At 37.2% G+C, this 15,608-nt stretch overlaps 1 protein-coding gene across 3 annotated transcripts in view; it reads left to right on the top strand.

Moving 5' to 3' along the window:
- The window catches only part of APPL1 (adaptor protein, phosphotyrosine interacting with PH domain and leucine zipper 1), a 45,108-nt gene that overhangs the window by 5,940 nt on the left and 23,560 nt on the right, over positions 1 to 15,608 (top strand). For all 3 annotated transcript variants that reach the window (XM_055273219.2, XM_055273228.2, XM_055273235.2), the window contains 9 exons: positions 1,871 to 1,969; positions 3,787 to 3,846; positions 4,334 to 4,405; positions 6,740 to 6,827; positions 8,374 to 8,415; positions 9,444 to 9,502; positions 12,662 to 12,808; positions 13,994 to 14,076; positions 14,798 to 14,956. In XM_055273219.2, coding sequence (XP_055129194.1) covers positions 1,871 to 1,969; positions 3,787 to 3,846; positions 4,334 to 4,405; positions 6,740 to 6,827; positions 8,374 to 8,415; positions 9,444 to 9,502; positions 12,662 to 12,808; positions 13,994 to 14,076; positions 14,798 to 14,956 — 809 coding nt within the window. The remainder of the gene's footprint in view (positions 1 to 1,870; positions 1,970 to 3,786; positions 3,847 to 4,333; positions 4,406 to 6,739; positions 6,828 to 8,373; positions 8,416 to 9,443; positions 9,503 to 12,661; positions 12,809 to 13,993; positions 14,077 to 14,797; positions 14,957 to 15,608) is intronic.

Below are 15,608 nucleotides of genomic sequence, written 5' to 3'. Positions count from 1 at the left end.
TGGCATAATGATTTTGTGTCTTTTCCCCTTCTTTATACTATATTGACTTAGCTTCCTCCTCTGAAAATAGGAAGCTAAGGAATAAGTTGATTTAAGAAAAAAAAATTTCTGGCCATGTGCGGTGGCTCCCACCTGACCTGTAATCCCAGCACTTTGGGAGGCTAAGGTAGAAGAATTGCTTGAGCCCAGGTGTTTGAAACCAGCCTGAGCAGCATAGTGAGACCCTGTCACTACAAAAAATAGACAAAAAGTAGCCAGACATGGTGGCACATGTCTATAGTCCCAGCTACCTGGGAGGCTGAGGTGGGAGGATTTTTTGAGCTCGGGAGATCAAGGCTGCAGTGAGCCGAGACCGTTACTGCACTCCAGCCTGGGAGAAAGAATGAGACCCTGTCTCAGACAACAACAGCGACAGTTTCTAAGGCTGAGGCATAAATTATTTTTAGGATAAAAATATGTCTTTTAGATTTTAAGCTGTAGTTATCTCCAGTAGTTGTTGGTATTTTCATTCTTCCCCTGGGCCTTTGGGATGTAATGTATGTCTACCTTGCCTTTGATAGCCTTAGTTTCCTTATCTTTGGTAAATTGTTGGTTGACATTTTTTTTTTTTTTTTTTTTTGAGGCGGAGTTTTGCTCTGTTGCCCAAGCTGGAGTGCAGTGGCACGATCTCTGCTCACTGCAAGCTCCACCTCCCAGGTTCACGCCATTCTCCTGCCTCAGCCTCCCGAGTAGCTGGGACTACAGGCGCTCGCCACCACGCCCGGCTAATTTTTTTGTATTTTTAGTAGAGACAGGGTTTCACCGTGTTAGCCAGGATGGTCTTGATCTCCTGACCTCGTGATCCACCCGCCTTGGCCTCCCAAAGTGCTGGGATTACAGGCATGAGCCACCGCACCTGGCCTGACATTCTTAACATTTACTTATAAGCTTTCCCCCTTAAAATAAAGATAATTTTTAAAACATTTTTTATTTTGAGACAGAGTCTCGCTCTGTTGCCCGCCCAGGCTGAAGTGCAGTGGTGCGATCTCGGCTCACTGCAACCTTCGCCTCCCAAGTTCAAGTTATTCTCTTGCCTCAGCCTCCTGAGTAGCTGTGACTACGAGCACGTGCCACCATGCCTGGCTAATTTTTGTATTTTTAGTAGAGACGGGGTTTCACTGTGTTAGCCAGGATGGTCTGAATCTCCTGACCTCATGATCTGCCTGCCTCGGCCTCCCAAAGTGCTGAGATTACAGGCATGAACTGCCGTGCTTGGCCTAAAATGAAGATAATTTTTAAATGTGCATAGTAGAAAAACGACAAAACAAAATGAAAGCCAAACAATATAGACATGTATAAAGAAGAAGAAAGGAAAACCCCCAAATTGTGCATTCAGAAACACCTAGTTAGCATTTTATATGCTGAAGAGTCCGGCCATGTTGGGGAGGATGTACTGTGGTATTTTTAGATTTGGACAGGGAGGGGTTTGGCCTCTTCTAGAAAAAACTATAGAAGAAATAATCATACTAAATTATCCTGAAGTAAGACATTTAAAATATTTATACTACATGGAATGCTGTTAATTTAGCTTTGAATGTTTCTGTTGATTTGTTCTTAGTTTATAGAATTTTTAGTTTATGAAAATATACCTCTGTTGTTTCTCCTAAAGTTTGTGTGACATAGTTGGAAAATACCTCTGCTTTGTTGAAGTGAAACTAAGAACAAAACAACTCTGGCTTCTTAACATTACTATCAAAAGAGACAAAATAGATTAAAACTCAGAATTACTAGAACTTTAATATCCTACGATTTTTGCTTATTTTAGAAAAAATATTTTTCCATCTGATTTGTATAATGATTAACATAAACTTATTGCTATTGTTTTATACAGACAAGGTCTTTACTAGGTGTATTTGAAGAAGATGCCACAGCTATTTCCAACTATATGAACCAGTTGTATCAAGCTATGCATCGGATTTATGATGCACAGGTAAAACACTAAGGACTAACTTGATGCTTTTAAAACATGAATCTTTAAGCCTCATGAGGACAGATAGTGTCTGTCTTGTTTACCAGTGCTTAGCCCTGTATTAGGCTCATAGTAAAATATTTGTTGAATGGATTAATGAACATTGAGTGTATTACAGAACTGACATTTCAACTACTAGTGTACAGTTTGTAGTACTACAAAAGTGATGGAAGATTGAAGCATCTGCCCATTCTCCCCAAACATAGTTTGGTGGAAACCCCTCATTAAACTCACTGATAGTGATCTTTCCTAAGATTTGAATGAAGACCCCATGTCATCACCGGTATTTTCCCTAATCATGCTTATTACAATCTTACGGAACACTTCCCCACCCCCACTTTTTTTTTTTTTTTTTTTTTTGAGATGGAGCTTTGCTCTTGTTGCCCAGGCTGGAGTGCAGTAGCGTGATCTCGGGTCACCGCAACCTCCGCCCCCGGGTTCAAGTGATTCTCCTGCATTAGCCTCTCGAGTAGCTGGGATTACAGGCATGCACCAGCACGCCTGGCTAATTTTGTATTTTTAGTAGAGACAGGGTTTCTCCATGTTGGTCAGGCTGGTCTCAAACTCCCGACCTCAGGTGATCCGCCCGCCTTGGCCTCCCAAAGTGCTGAGATTGCACCTGGCCCTTTTTTTTTTTTTTGGAGATGGAGTTTTGCTAATGTCTCCCAGGCTGGAGTGCAATAGTACAATCTCAGCTCACTGCACCCTCCACCCCCCAGGTTCAAGCAATTCTCCTGACTCAGCCTCCTGAGTAGCTGGAACTACAGGCATGCACTGCTACGCGCGGATGATTTTGTATTTTTAGTAGAGGTCGGTTTCACCATGTTGGCCAGGCTGGTCTCGAACTCCTGACCTCAGGTGATCTGCCCGCCTCGGCCTCCCAAAGTGCTGGGATTACCAGCGTGAGCTGCTGCACCCGGCCAACACTTCCCCTTTTTCAATAGAGGATTTGAAAGTTGGCTGCCTCTGCCTAGTTAAAAGAAGGCACTAAAAATTAGATGTACCTCTGGAGTACAAGAAGATGAAAGGTATGACTAGGTTTTCTTGTTGACCAGAAATAAAATTTGAAGCTATGTTTGGATAACTGAATTATAAGCTTAAACAGCAACCTAGGTTCTGTAATATACTTTCTTTGGGATTAATTAAGCGTACAAGTTTTATTTTTTTCCCTTCTCATATTGTTTGCTTTCTGGCTTCACATTTTCATTACGTACTTAAGAGTTGCTATGTTGTTGTTTAGTTTTTCCTTGTGATCAGGCTCTGAAGCTTTGCTTTCTGACTACAGAGATATATGATTAATATGTTAAAGAAATGTCGTATTTGTTATATTCACCAAAAAAACTAAATTAAAGTTTTTCATATGGCTGTGTTGCTATGTTATATGACTGGGTCAACCACATTTTGGTTGTATGTTATTAAGTGCTTACTGTAGTCTAGTATCAGCATCTACAGAGGGCAATAATCAGTCATCAACGTAAATGCTCTAAAGATTTTGCTAAGGTTTTATCAGTTTATTTCTAGGCTTTAAAGTATTTAGTGCTTAGTTTTTATTAGCAAAAAACAAACACCAGGAACACTGCTGAATTCCTTGAGAGTGTCTATTTTATGGTTTGAGTTTTCTTTTAAAGTGCTTTAATGGTAGTAGCCCTTTCCAGTGATTTAATGAAGGTTTTAAAAAACATGTACAATATTTATGTTAAGTGATAATAAATAAATTAGGTATATTCAACTAAAACTTTTTTCTCAGTAATATGCTAATTTGAATGCTTTTTCCATAGAATGAATTAAGTGCAGCAACACACCTGACCTCAAAACTTTTAAAAGAATATGAAAAACAGGTATTGTATATCAAAGTTTTAAAAGCATAGTTTAAAAGTATAGTATCTGTATAGATAGACTTGCAACAAGAATCCTTGTTTTCTTGAATTCACAGAATATGCCATTGAAATTTCATGATAGCACTCATGTTCAGATAATTTTAATGATTTATTATTAAATACAGAGGCTATCTAGTTTACTTGTTTTCTTTTACAAATGAAGAAGTTGTGACTTGCTGAACGTTACACTGTTATTGGAGGAACTGGAGCTAAATGCTAAATCTTTGAACTTCCAGTATGGTGGGTATTCCAATATGCCATGTCAGTTGGTTACTTAACAATTAATGTTTATTATATACATTACACAATTTTAGTTAAATGATATTTTAGAGCTTTTTCAAAATTTTGGAAGTTTTCTGAAGTTATTTAAAAATGTAAATTATAGTAATGTCATTCCCAAAAGACACAACGTTGAAACTTTACCTCATCTCTGTTTCTTGCTTTTCAGCGTTTTCCATTGGGAGGTGATGATGAAGTTATGAGCTCTACATTGCAACAGTTTTCAAAAGTTATAGATGAGGTAAACGTTTATTTTATTTTGCTTGATTAAATGGTCTTATAATTAAGTTACCCAGTTGCTTAGCTTTTATTTTATGAATAAAGCTCTGTTGCAGAGAAGACTAAAGAGGAACCTTACTTCCACATCCTGGTGGCTGGCTCATCAAAACAATACTTTCTTTACCTGATTAAAACATTGTTTTCCAGGAATAAACATATAGATGTGCTTCTTCTACACGTAGTCCATGTAACATTCAATCTTGACATGTGTCATTTGATGTAGGCAGGGAGAGAAGAGTTAGGTAGTGAGCTGCATCTGGGTTCTTTGTGGTTGCTCTTTTGCTATTAAGCAACATTTTACTGTTTAGTCTTTATTAATCCTGCTCTCCTAAACAGCCAGAATCAACCGTGAATTCCTCAAATCAGTCATCGCAACAAATCATTAAAACAAAGACCTAAAAGCTAAGAGGAAAAAAGGGTAGTGAGAGATTATGGAGAATCATAAACTGTTCTCTACTGTTGCAGTAAAACCTCTTCTTTTCACATGGACCATTCAATAGTCCTGTGTTTTCTAGAATCTTAACTGGAAAATTAATTTTTTTGAAATAATAACCCATTATAGCAAAATGTTTTACCAGGAAATCAAGATAAAGAAATAATGTAATTTTTTTTCATTTAAAAAAATTGTGGTAAAGTATGCATAGCATAAAATTTGTCATTCATGACATTTAGTGCATTCACAGTGCTATGCAACCGTAACCACTGTCTGGTTTTTAGAACATTTTCATCATCTCAAAGGAAGCCTTGTGCCTGTTAAGCAGTGTATTAGTCTGTTTTCACACTGCTAATAAAGACATACCTGAGATGGGTAATTTATAAAGAAAAAAAGGTTTAATGGACTCACAGTTCCACGTGGCTGGGGAGGCCTCACAATCATGGCGGAAGGCGAAAGGCACATCTTACATGGTGGCAGATGAGAGAGAATGAAAGACAAGTGAAAATCATCAGATTTTGTGAAACTTATTCACTACTACGAGAAGAGTATGGGGGAAACTGCCCCCATGATTTATTTATCTCCCATGGGGCCCCTCCCACAACATGTGGGAATTATGGGAGCTACAATTGAAGGTGAGATTTGGGTGGGGACACAGCCAAACCATATCAAGCAGTCACTTCCACCTCCCTGCTCCCTCAGCCCTTGTCAACCACTAATCTTCTTTCTGTATGGATTTGCCTACTTTGATATTTCATATAAATGGACTCATAATTTTAGACTTTTTTTTGTCTGTTTTCACTTAGCATAATGTGTTCAAGGTTCATTCATGTTGTAATATGCCTCAGTACTTCATTCCTTTTTTGGCTAAATAAAATTTCATTGTTATGGATATACCAAGTTTTGTTTATCTAGTCATCTCTTTATATATCTGTGTATCTGTTTATCTAGTCATTGTTCATTTGTGTTGTTTCTACCTTTTAACTAGTTCAAATAATGTTGTTAGGAGCATTCATATACAAGTTTGTTTTTGTTTCTTTTTGAACAACAGTTTTCAGTTCTCTTGAGTAGGTACCCAGAAATGGGATTGCTGGATCATTGCATGGTAATTTTATGTTTATTTAAAAGTTAAATAATTTTAGAAAACCACCAAACTGTTTTCTACAATGCCTGCACCATTTTACATTTCTACCAGCAATGTAGGAGGGTTCCAGTTTTTCCACATCCTCGCCAACAATTATTTTAGTTTGTGTGTATTTAAAATTTTTTAAAAAATTATAGCCATCTGAGTGAGTGTGAAGTGGTATCTCATTGTGGTTTTGATTTGCATTTTCTTAATGTCTAATGATATTGAGCACCTTTTCATGTGCTTATTGGCCATTTGTTTATCTTTGAAGAAATCATACAGATCCTTTGCCCGTTTTTAAATTGGTTGTCTTTTTATTATTAAGTTGTAAAAGTTATCTTTCTAGATACAAGTTACTTATCAGATACATAATTGGCATATATTTTCTCCCATTCTGAGTTGGTTTTTTTTTTTTTCTTCACTTTCTCGATGGTGTGCTTTGATGCATAGAAGTTTTAAATTTTGATGATGTCTATTATATATTTTCTTTGGTTCCTTGTGCTTTTAGTGTCATATGCAAGAAACTGTTACCAAATCCAAGGTCGTTCTGTGTTTTCTAAGAGTTTAGTAAATGGAATTTTTTTGACTATATAGTATTTTGTACTATATCACATAATTTTTAGTGTTTTTCTATATAAAATATATCAGAACCTTTTTTACTAGATTCTGTTTAATTTACATAACACTGGTTAAATGTCCGTATAGTTATTTGGCCTTTTTGGTCTTTCTTTTTCTAGCTTAGCTCTTGTCATGCAGTGCTTTCAACTCAACTTGCTGATGCCATGATGTTCCCCATTACCCAGTTTAAAGAAAGAGATCTGAAAGGTATTGAAGTCATGCTTATGTTTACTTTCATTGGCTGTGAGATCAACGCTTGTAAAGTGCATATTACTCTATACCTACACCATCCTGGACGACAGCCTGTGCCACTCTTACTTTGCTCAGTTACCAAACATTTATAGGAGCCCCTGCTAGATGTCAAACTAGATACTGAGAAATACCGATATGGATAAGATATCCCTCTTTTGAGAAATTCTAGAGAAGGAAGTGGGCACACGCATAATTACAACACTTATGTCTCTTATAATTAGGGAATGAGCAAGGTGCTGGCGGGGCTGTTAGGAGGGGGTCAGCAAGGCTTTACCCAAGGATGTGACATGAGCATTGAACAGTGAAGAGGAATTCGCCAGGAGCAGAGTCATTGTTCTGTTAGAGGGACTAGAGTGCACAAGGTATGGCTTTTAGAAATACACAGCCTATTTGACAGTAGCAAGAAACTCAGTGTGGCTGCAATGCTGTATGTGTTAGAGTGAGGCAGGAGATGAATCCAGAAATAGAGTAGATGGGAGTAGGTCATGCTAAGAGGCTAGACTTCAGATTATGAGCAAAGGAGAAGCCAATGGGGGTCTTTAAGGAGAGACACAATTCCTTTGGAGGATGGAATAGAGTAGCCTTGTTATGTAGGAGACTAGACTGGGAAGTTGAGGGAGTCCAGTGAGATATGACCAAGGCCTGAGTTAGGATAGTGGCACAGGGTATAGAGGTGTGTGTATGGGCCGAAGTGGCAAGAGGTAGGGGTACTGGTACATCGAAAAATCTGCAACCTAGTCATTTGTGGGTTTTATTTTTACCCACTTAGGATTACTAGGTGATACAATGAGAGTTTTATAGAATTGGTTCTGCTTTCCCATAACTTGTAATCTCAGCCATACACACTTACTTCCAAAATATGTAGAGAGATTAAAAATATTGAACTAATGTATCAGTGAATGGTAAAGTATTTAAATTATACATGGAATACAGACAAATACGTATTATACTATTCTACACCTACACCATTTCTGGACTGCAACCAACCTGTGCCACCTTTACTCAGTCGCCAATACACCTGTAATGTATTTTAAAGATGGAGTCACTAATTGTGGTTGTGATCCTCAAGAATGGTCATTTCTAAGGTCTAGAACAAGATCTCTTTTCTTCAATGTCAGGGGACCGAATGGCATAATCTTATTAATAAGATGTTTTGTTTCTCATTTAGCATTTGAATATTTAGATTCATATATCAAAAATGCATGATTCTGGCACTAAATCAGAATATTTGCATATCTTACCATTTACAGTGGGTTTTTAAATTTGTTTTTATGTCATATCACTAATTTGTAGCAAGTAGGTTTTCTGGTGGTGTAACTGTTGCTAATGATAGTAAATGTTTCATAGACTAGCTGAAATACAGAGTAGCTTTTTCACCCTGAATGTTGAAGTATGAAATATTATTTTGAGTTTTAATTATAGTTTAAGTAGCAGTTATTGTTTTCCAAACAAATGTATTTCATAAGTATGCCAAACTTAAATTATTCTTGAACTTTTTCAGAAATACTAACGTTAAAGGAAGTATTTCAGATTGCAAGTAATGGTAAGCCCTGTAATTTGCACACTTATTTCTTGCAGTGATGTATTTGTTTATCAGTGCATATCTGTGGCCAGATTCTTTGTAATAATTGAAAAAAAACCCAATTAAAAATAAGTGAACGTTACTTAAATCAGTATTGCTACTTAAATTACACTGTTTATACGATGTAATTTAAGAAAAATCTTAAGGAAATTAAGTCTTATAGGTTACTATCTTCATAATGCCTAAAGAGGTAGTGTAATATTTTACCTTTCGGCCAGGCGCGGTGGCTCAAGCCTGTAATCCCAGCACTTTGGGAGGCCGAGGCGGGTGGATCACAAGGTCAGGAGATCGAGACCATCCTGGCTAACACGGTGAAACCCCGTCTCTACTAAAAATACAAAAAATTAGCCAGGCGTGTTGGCGGGCGCCTGTAGTCCCAGCTACTCGGGAGGCTGAGGCAGGAGAATGGCGTGAACCCGGGAGGTGGAGCTTGCAGTGAGCCGAGATCACGCCACTGCACTCCAGCCTGGGCAACAGAGCGAGACTCTGTTTCAAAAAAAAAAAAAAAAAAATTTTTTTACCTTTCTTGTTCCTTTATATATCCCAATTTTTCTTTAATGAGTGTTAGATATATATATTTTAAGATACGAGGTCTTGCTCTGTTGCCTAGGTTGGAGTGCAGTGGCTTTTCAAGCCACAATCATAGCATACTGTAGTGATCCTGCTGCCTCATCCTCCTGAGTAGCTGGGACTATTGGCATGTGCCACTGTGTCTAAGCTGTGTTTGCCATTTTTGTACTAGAAAATACTTTAAAAAGCTTTAGTGCATTAGTTTCCTTGGAATTAATTTTTTAAAAACCAATTTGAGAAGTAGACACATAATTTAGGGGAAATTTGGCTGTGGGGGAAAATTTGAGTGCAGTGGTCATGTGGTAGGAAATTCTTGCTTTAGTACGTTTGTGGAAAGGTGCACATGTGAAGACCATTGAAAGCATTTGTAAGTTTTGAAAAGTACTGTTGTATTGTTAACACTCGTTTCTTTTTTCCAGATCATGATGCTGCAATTAATAGATATAGCCGATTATCAAAAAAAAGAGAAAATGACAAGGTGTGGTACATATTTATTCCTTCAGTGTCATAATTAACAACTATTCATTAGGTGGTTTAGTTTTTCCTTTATCAAAATAGAGCCAGCAGTTACTTTGTATGTTTTGTTATATTACTCTTAGTTTATTGTTTCCTTCTAGCTGTTCGAAACCTTTCTGATAATCATTGACCTCTTTAAACAAAATATTTTCTTCAGCCAAAATTTGATGTTATAAGTAAATATAACTATTTTGGAAATTTAACTGATGCCCAGTATATAACATTGCCTCTTGTTGCTTTGTATTTTGATGACATGGCATTGGTTCTATTTGAATATATAGATGTGTTCAAAAATGTCTTCTGAGATAGAGTGGTCACACACATAATGAAATTCTGTTATGAGGCCCTCCTTATTTATAGAAATATGTATCTTTTGATATTTGTTCAAGGAGTGAAATACAGAAATATTACACTATATTTGAGGAGAAATGCATTCAAGTAAAGATGAGAGGACAGAATATTAACAGGTTCTTTTGGGCGTGCCTTAAGATCATGTCTTTCTCCAGCATCTAGTCCAAGGCTTGATGTGTAGGTCTTTCTAGATGCTTGTGACTGAGGTGATCTCTGTGCCTGGGTATTGGTGTTTGCAGCCAGCTGCTGGTGGAAACACAGTGACTGCTTGTGGGAATCCATAGTTGGGTACGATTTACTGTGCAACAGCTACTGTGACAAAGGAAATGTTTCTCACACAAAGTTTAGTAGAAAGATTGATTTCCTTTTCATTTCTAATTTTAGCTGCAGACTACTACTTAATGGTGTATTGATAAAATGTATACATTTTGAGATCTCTATTAGTCACTTAGCCTTAGAGAAGTAGTTAAAGGCTCTGGGTATAAAATTTGATATATTTTACGTTACTTCTGGCTGCTCAAAGTATTTTAAAAAACACTCTTTCACCAACTTATTTTATTTAAAAATTCATTGAGCACCTAATATACGTCAAGCAGTCTGTTGGGTACCTTGGGGGAACAATGTGAATAGGCTTCACTCCTGCCCTCAAAGACTGGATACTCCACATTTATTGAAGGCTACCTGTGTGAAGGCATGCAAGTGGACTAGGAACCAGAGTACAAGGATGACAAGAAGGCATGAATTAACTCTGTTATTAGTTAAGTACAATAATAGGGGTTTTAATAAAATGCTGAGAGAGCACAGAGAGGGCAGCAGTTAGCTTTGATTGGTGAATTGGGAAAGGTTACACTTTATTTTTTTTTTTTTGAGACAGATCTTCTTTCTGTCTCCCAGGCAGGAGCGCAGTGACGCCGTCTCGGCTCACTGCAACCTCCGCCTCCTGGGTTCAAGTGATTCTCCTGTTTCAGCCTCCACAGTAACTGGGATTACAGGTGTGAGCCACTATGCTCAGCTAATTTTTGTATTTTTAGTAGAGGTGGGGTTTCACCATGTTCGCCAGGCTGATGTCGAAGTCCTGACCGCAGGTGATCTGCCTGCCTCGGCCTCCCAAAGTGCTGGGATTACAGGCATGAGCCACCACACACGGCCAGCAAAGGTTACACTTTTAAAAGGTGACATTTACATTGAAGATAAGTGGATAACACCAGTTTGGAATCGGAGAGAGTGCTTTCCTGAAAGAAAAACAGCTTTTCAGAGGCACGTGGTGGAGTTGGGAGAGTGTAAAGGTTAAGAGTACTCTGTGACAATAAAGGAAATGTTTGGAGATATGGCAGAAAGGGTAAGAAGTATATTGGTACCAGATTACTATATGAATGACCTCGAAATTTGTGTTAGAGGGAGTGGACAGCTGCCAAAGGATTCTAAGTAGGTGAATAACATCATGCAATTGTGTTATAGAACAAACATACTAATGAAAATGGGAAGAGGACAAGACTAGAGGGTATCCAATGAAAGGAACTGGAATAGTTTGCAAAGATATAATGAAGGCCTCAGCTAAGGTTGTTACTGAAAGTGGAGAGGAAGGAGTACTTTTGGGAGATATTTTTTAAGTAGAATTGACAAGACTTGTGGTAATAGGAGGAATAAAAAATGAGTCCTAGATTTCTTGGATGTCTGGATGGATCCTGTAGTAATTAAGAGAGCTAAGAAACAAAGCAGAAGAACAGGTTTTGTGTACAAAACTATCTTCAGTTTTGTACGTTTTTAGCACATAAACACACATGAAGAACCCAGCTGGAGATGTGTTTACTCTGTCACTTGAGAGAGTGAGAGGGAGGAGATAAAATTTGTGAGTCATAGAGTCATTGGTGTATTGGAATATTAGAATATTCTTGGTACTTGAGGATTCTAAGGAAAGCAGGAAGACAGAAGAACCTAATGCCTGTTACATAATAGGTATTCAATAAATATTTGTTGTCTGAATAAAAGAACTTTAGGGAGCACACATATTTCAAGTATGGATGAAGGAAGACAAGCAAGTGCAAGAGAGGAAGACTGATAGGGAGAGAACCAGGAGGGGAGAATGGTATGCTGTGAACTGATCAAAGTAAAAGACTAATGACTAAGCTAATAACAAACAATTGTTTGCCCTTCCTCCTTGTGGTAAGCTTTCTCTGCCATGCTTAATTTAATTATTGTACCATTCTTAGTTACATACAGAATTCTGTTTTCAATATGCTTTTTTTTTTTTTTTTTGAGATAGTCTCTCTCTGTCACCCAGGCTGGAGTACAGTGGTGTGATCTTGGCTCACTGCAACCTCTACCTCCCAGGATGAAGCTATTCTCATGCCTCAGCCTCCCCAATAGCTGGAATTATAGGCATGTACCACCACACCTGGCTAATCTTTTTTTCCATTTTTAGTAGAGACGGTTTCACTATGTTGGCCAGGCTGTTCTTAAACTCCTGACTGCAAGTGATCTTCCCACCTCGGCCTCCCAAAGTGCTGGGATTACAGGCATGAGCCACCACGCCTGGCCTCAATGTGCATTTTGTAAATTATGTGGTTGGAAGTTAAAACAGGAAAATTTGCTTAACCAGTATGTTGAAGGATTTCTAAAAGATCAGAAAACAGGAACATTAATGCTCAATTGCTTGTGATACTCAATTCCTTGGGTAGGCTCTTCTCCACCTTTCCTACTGAAGATAATACAAAATTAAGTAAATAATAGCAGATTATTTACTTAATTATTTAAATCTTTTCATTCAAAGGTGAAGTATGAAGTAACAGAAGATGTGTACACATCCAGAAAGAAACAACACCAGACCATGATGCATTATTTTTGTGCATTAAATACTCTTCAGTACAAGAAGAAAATAGCATTGTTAGAACCTCTACTTGGGTACATGCAAGCTCAGGTAAATACTGTACTGTATTTGGATTGTAACTGTCCTAAAAACTTTATATTAAGGTTGATATTTACATTAAGTATAAGGGTATTATAAACTGTTTTCAACATCCTTGTTTATGTCTGTGTTTTAAGAAGTAATTTTTAAAAATGTCATCAGACTATTATTTTAAGGAAGTTAGGAAGAATGGTTTTCCTTGCAAATGAAGATTTCAAATATTTTAGGTAAATGAAACCACTTGTTCACCATAGCTGGGGACTGAGAACAGAAAACTAAATGAATTTCAGAGTTATACCTATTGCTAGAGCTTCAACTAAACACTTGCTTCATAATAGAGCTGAAAGAGAATGAACAAGTTTGAGTTTATCCCGTATTCCTTGCATACTTCCTGAGTTAAAAATAATAGATAAACTCCAAAGTGCCCAAAGAGTACATCAGGAAGGGGGCTAGAAAATTTGTTTTGGGTAGTATAAGACAAAGTGTCAGTCTCCTAAAAATCAAGAGTTTAAAGAAAATTGAGGCCAGGCACGGTGCCTCATGCCTATAATCGAGCACTTTGGTAGGTCGAGGTAGGAGGATCATTTGAGTCCAGGAGTTTGAGACTAGCCTCAGCAATGTAGGGAGACCCCATCTCTACAAAAAATGAAAAAATTAGCTGGGCTTGGTAGCATGCCTCAGTGGTCCCAGCAACTTGGGAGGCTGAGATGGAAGGATCCCTTGAGCCTAGGAGGCTGAGGCTGCAGTGAGGTGTTATTGTGCAGTCTGGATGACAGAGCGAGACCCTGTCTCAAAAAAAAAAAAAAAAAAAAAAAAATTGAATCTATTTAGGTAAGAGTACTTTACTGATTATTCCTCAGATAGAAAAGTTATCTTTGTAGTAAACATGAAATACTTTATATAATTTATTGGAAATACTTTAAAATTTATTTTCCAATTTTAAAAGATTAACTATATATATATTACTTGTTCCAATTCAAAAAATATAAAAGGATATACAGTGGAATTTAAGTCTAACTTCCTTAATGGCTCCCTGTGTAGTAGAAGTCACAAACTACAATGTATTTTTACACAAATGGGAATATTCCTTTGTTTTTTACTTAACCATATGTCTTAGAGATTGTTTATATGATTTACTTTAAGTATTGCTTAATCTATTTTTGTATTGTTCAATTCCCCCCACTCCCCACTCTCCAGATAAGTTTCTTTAAGATGGGTTCTGAAAATCTTAATGAACAACTGGAAGAATTTTTAGCTAATATTGGAACAAGCGTTCAGAAGTAAGTATTTTTTTTCTTAAAATTGAAAATGAAATGATGTGAATGATAGCTTAACAGCTCAATGACATAATGTAAAGATGTTTATCATTTAATTTCCTGAGGGAATATTTTCCCTACCATGAGAGTTTCTTATGTGGTTCATGGTTACTTCTTGGTTTTTTTTAACCTCTTTTTTCCGTAGATTATGAACTTTGAATTTCATAATGGTGATAATTTTATTGATTCTAAACTCAGTTTTATGTCTGAATATAACAGACACATAATAGTAATTCCCCATAAGTGAAATTATCTTTAAACTTGAAATTGTGGGAGTTTGATGGGGGATTACTAAATATTGTTTCCAAGCCATGAAAGCTTAGAGAGAAAGCAGTTCTCATCAGGTTCAAAATGCTGAGCAGTGTATGTGGTGAGTCCATGGTATGGAGAGAGATGAAAGTGATTGTTGTTTTAAAGGCACAGGACAGAACGGTTTGAAAATTATGCCAAAATCAGGCATTCAGTGGGGCTTCATTTGTTTTTTGAATTTAGTATTGTTTCCAAAATATCTGAGTTTCAAATAAACGGTAAACCTGTTTTAAAATATATTCGTGTTGTTTTAACCACTCATGCCACTCTTCCTCTCTTTAAGAAAATATACCCAAAACAAATATGCAGGTAAACATAATTGGTAAGGAGTTCTTTATTGGTTGTGATTTGTAGTAAATAATCTGTTCTGTGTCAGTGTTCGCAGGGAAATGGACAGTGATATAGAGACCATGCAACAGACAATAGAGGATTTGGAAGTAGCCAGTGATCCCTTATATGTGCCTGACCCAGACCCCACCAAATTTCCTGTTAATCGAAATTTAACCCGAAAGGCTGGATACCTTAATGCTAGGAAGTAAGAAAACTATTGTTATTTTTGTATATTGTATATCATGTCAGACAATACCAAATGAATATAGTAAATAATTGATGTCTGTCATATTGTTTTGATTTTTATTAAAGGTTGAAACTTTTTAGAGGTGTTAGTATTTATGTGAACTCTTTGACAGATGAGGTACATGAATACTTTTCAGAAGTAAAATCCTACGTAGATATTTATTGAATAATGTAGAATGATAAAAGAAGTGAAACCAGGGCTGGGCATGGTGGCTCACGCCTGTGATCCCAGCACTTTGGGAGGCTGAGGCTGGCGGATCACCTGAGGTCAGGAGTTCGAGACCAGCCTGGCCAACATGGTGAAACTCCACCTCTACTAAAAATACAGAAATTAGCTGAGCATGGTGGCTTACGCCTGTAATCCCAGCTACTCAGGAGGCTGAGGCAGGAGAATCACTTGAACATGGGAGGCAGAGGTTGTGGTGAGCTGAGATCCCACCACTGCACTCCAGCCTGAGGGACAGAGTGAGACTCTGTCTCAAAAAAAAATGAAGTGAAACTAATTTGAGTTTAAATAAATATTCACATATTGTATCATGAGAATGCTGTGAAATATCATTTATCCTACTTTAATATATTTGTAATTATAGCACCAAGTCAAATGTTAGTTT

This window comes from Symphalangus syndactylus, chromosome 1, assembly GCF_028878055.3.
Source record: "Symphalangus syndactylus isolate Jambi chromosome 1, NHGRI_mSymSyn1-v2.1_pri, whole genome shotgun sequence".
In the NCBI taxonomy this organism is placed as follows: domain Eukaryota; kingdom Metazoa; phylum Chordata; class Mammalia; order Primates; family Hylobatidae; genus Symphalangus; species Symphalangus syndactylus.
The sequence above is the reverse complement of the archived record's forward strand: the minus strand, read 5'-3'. Positions and strand labels throughout refer to the sequence as shown.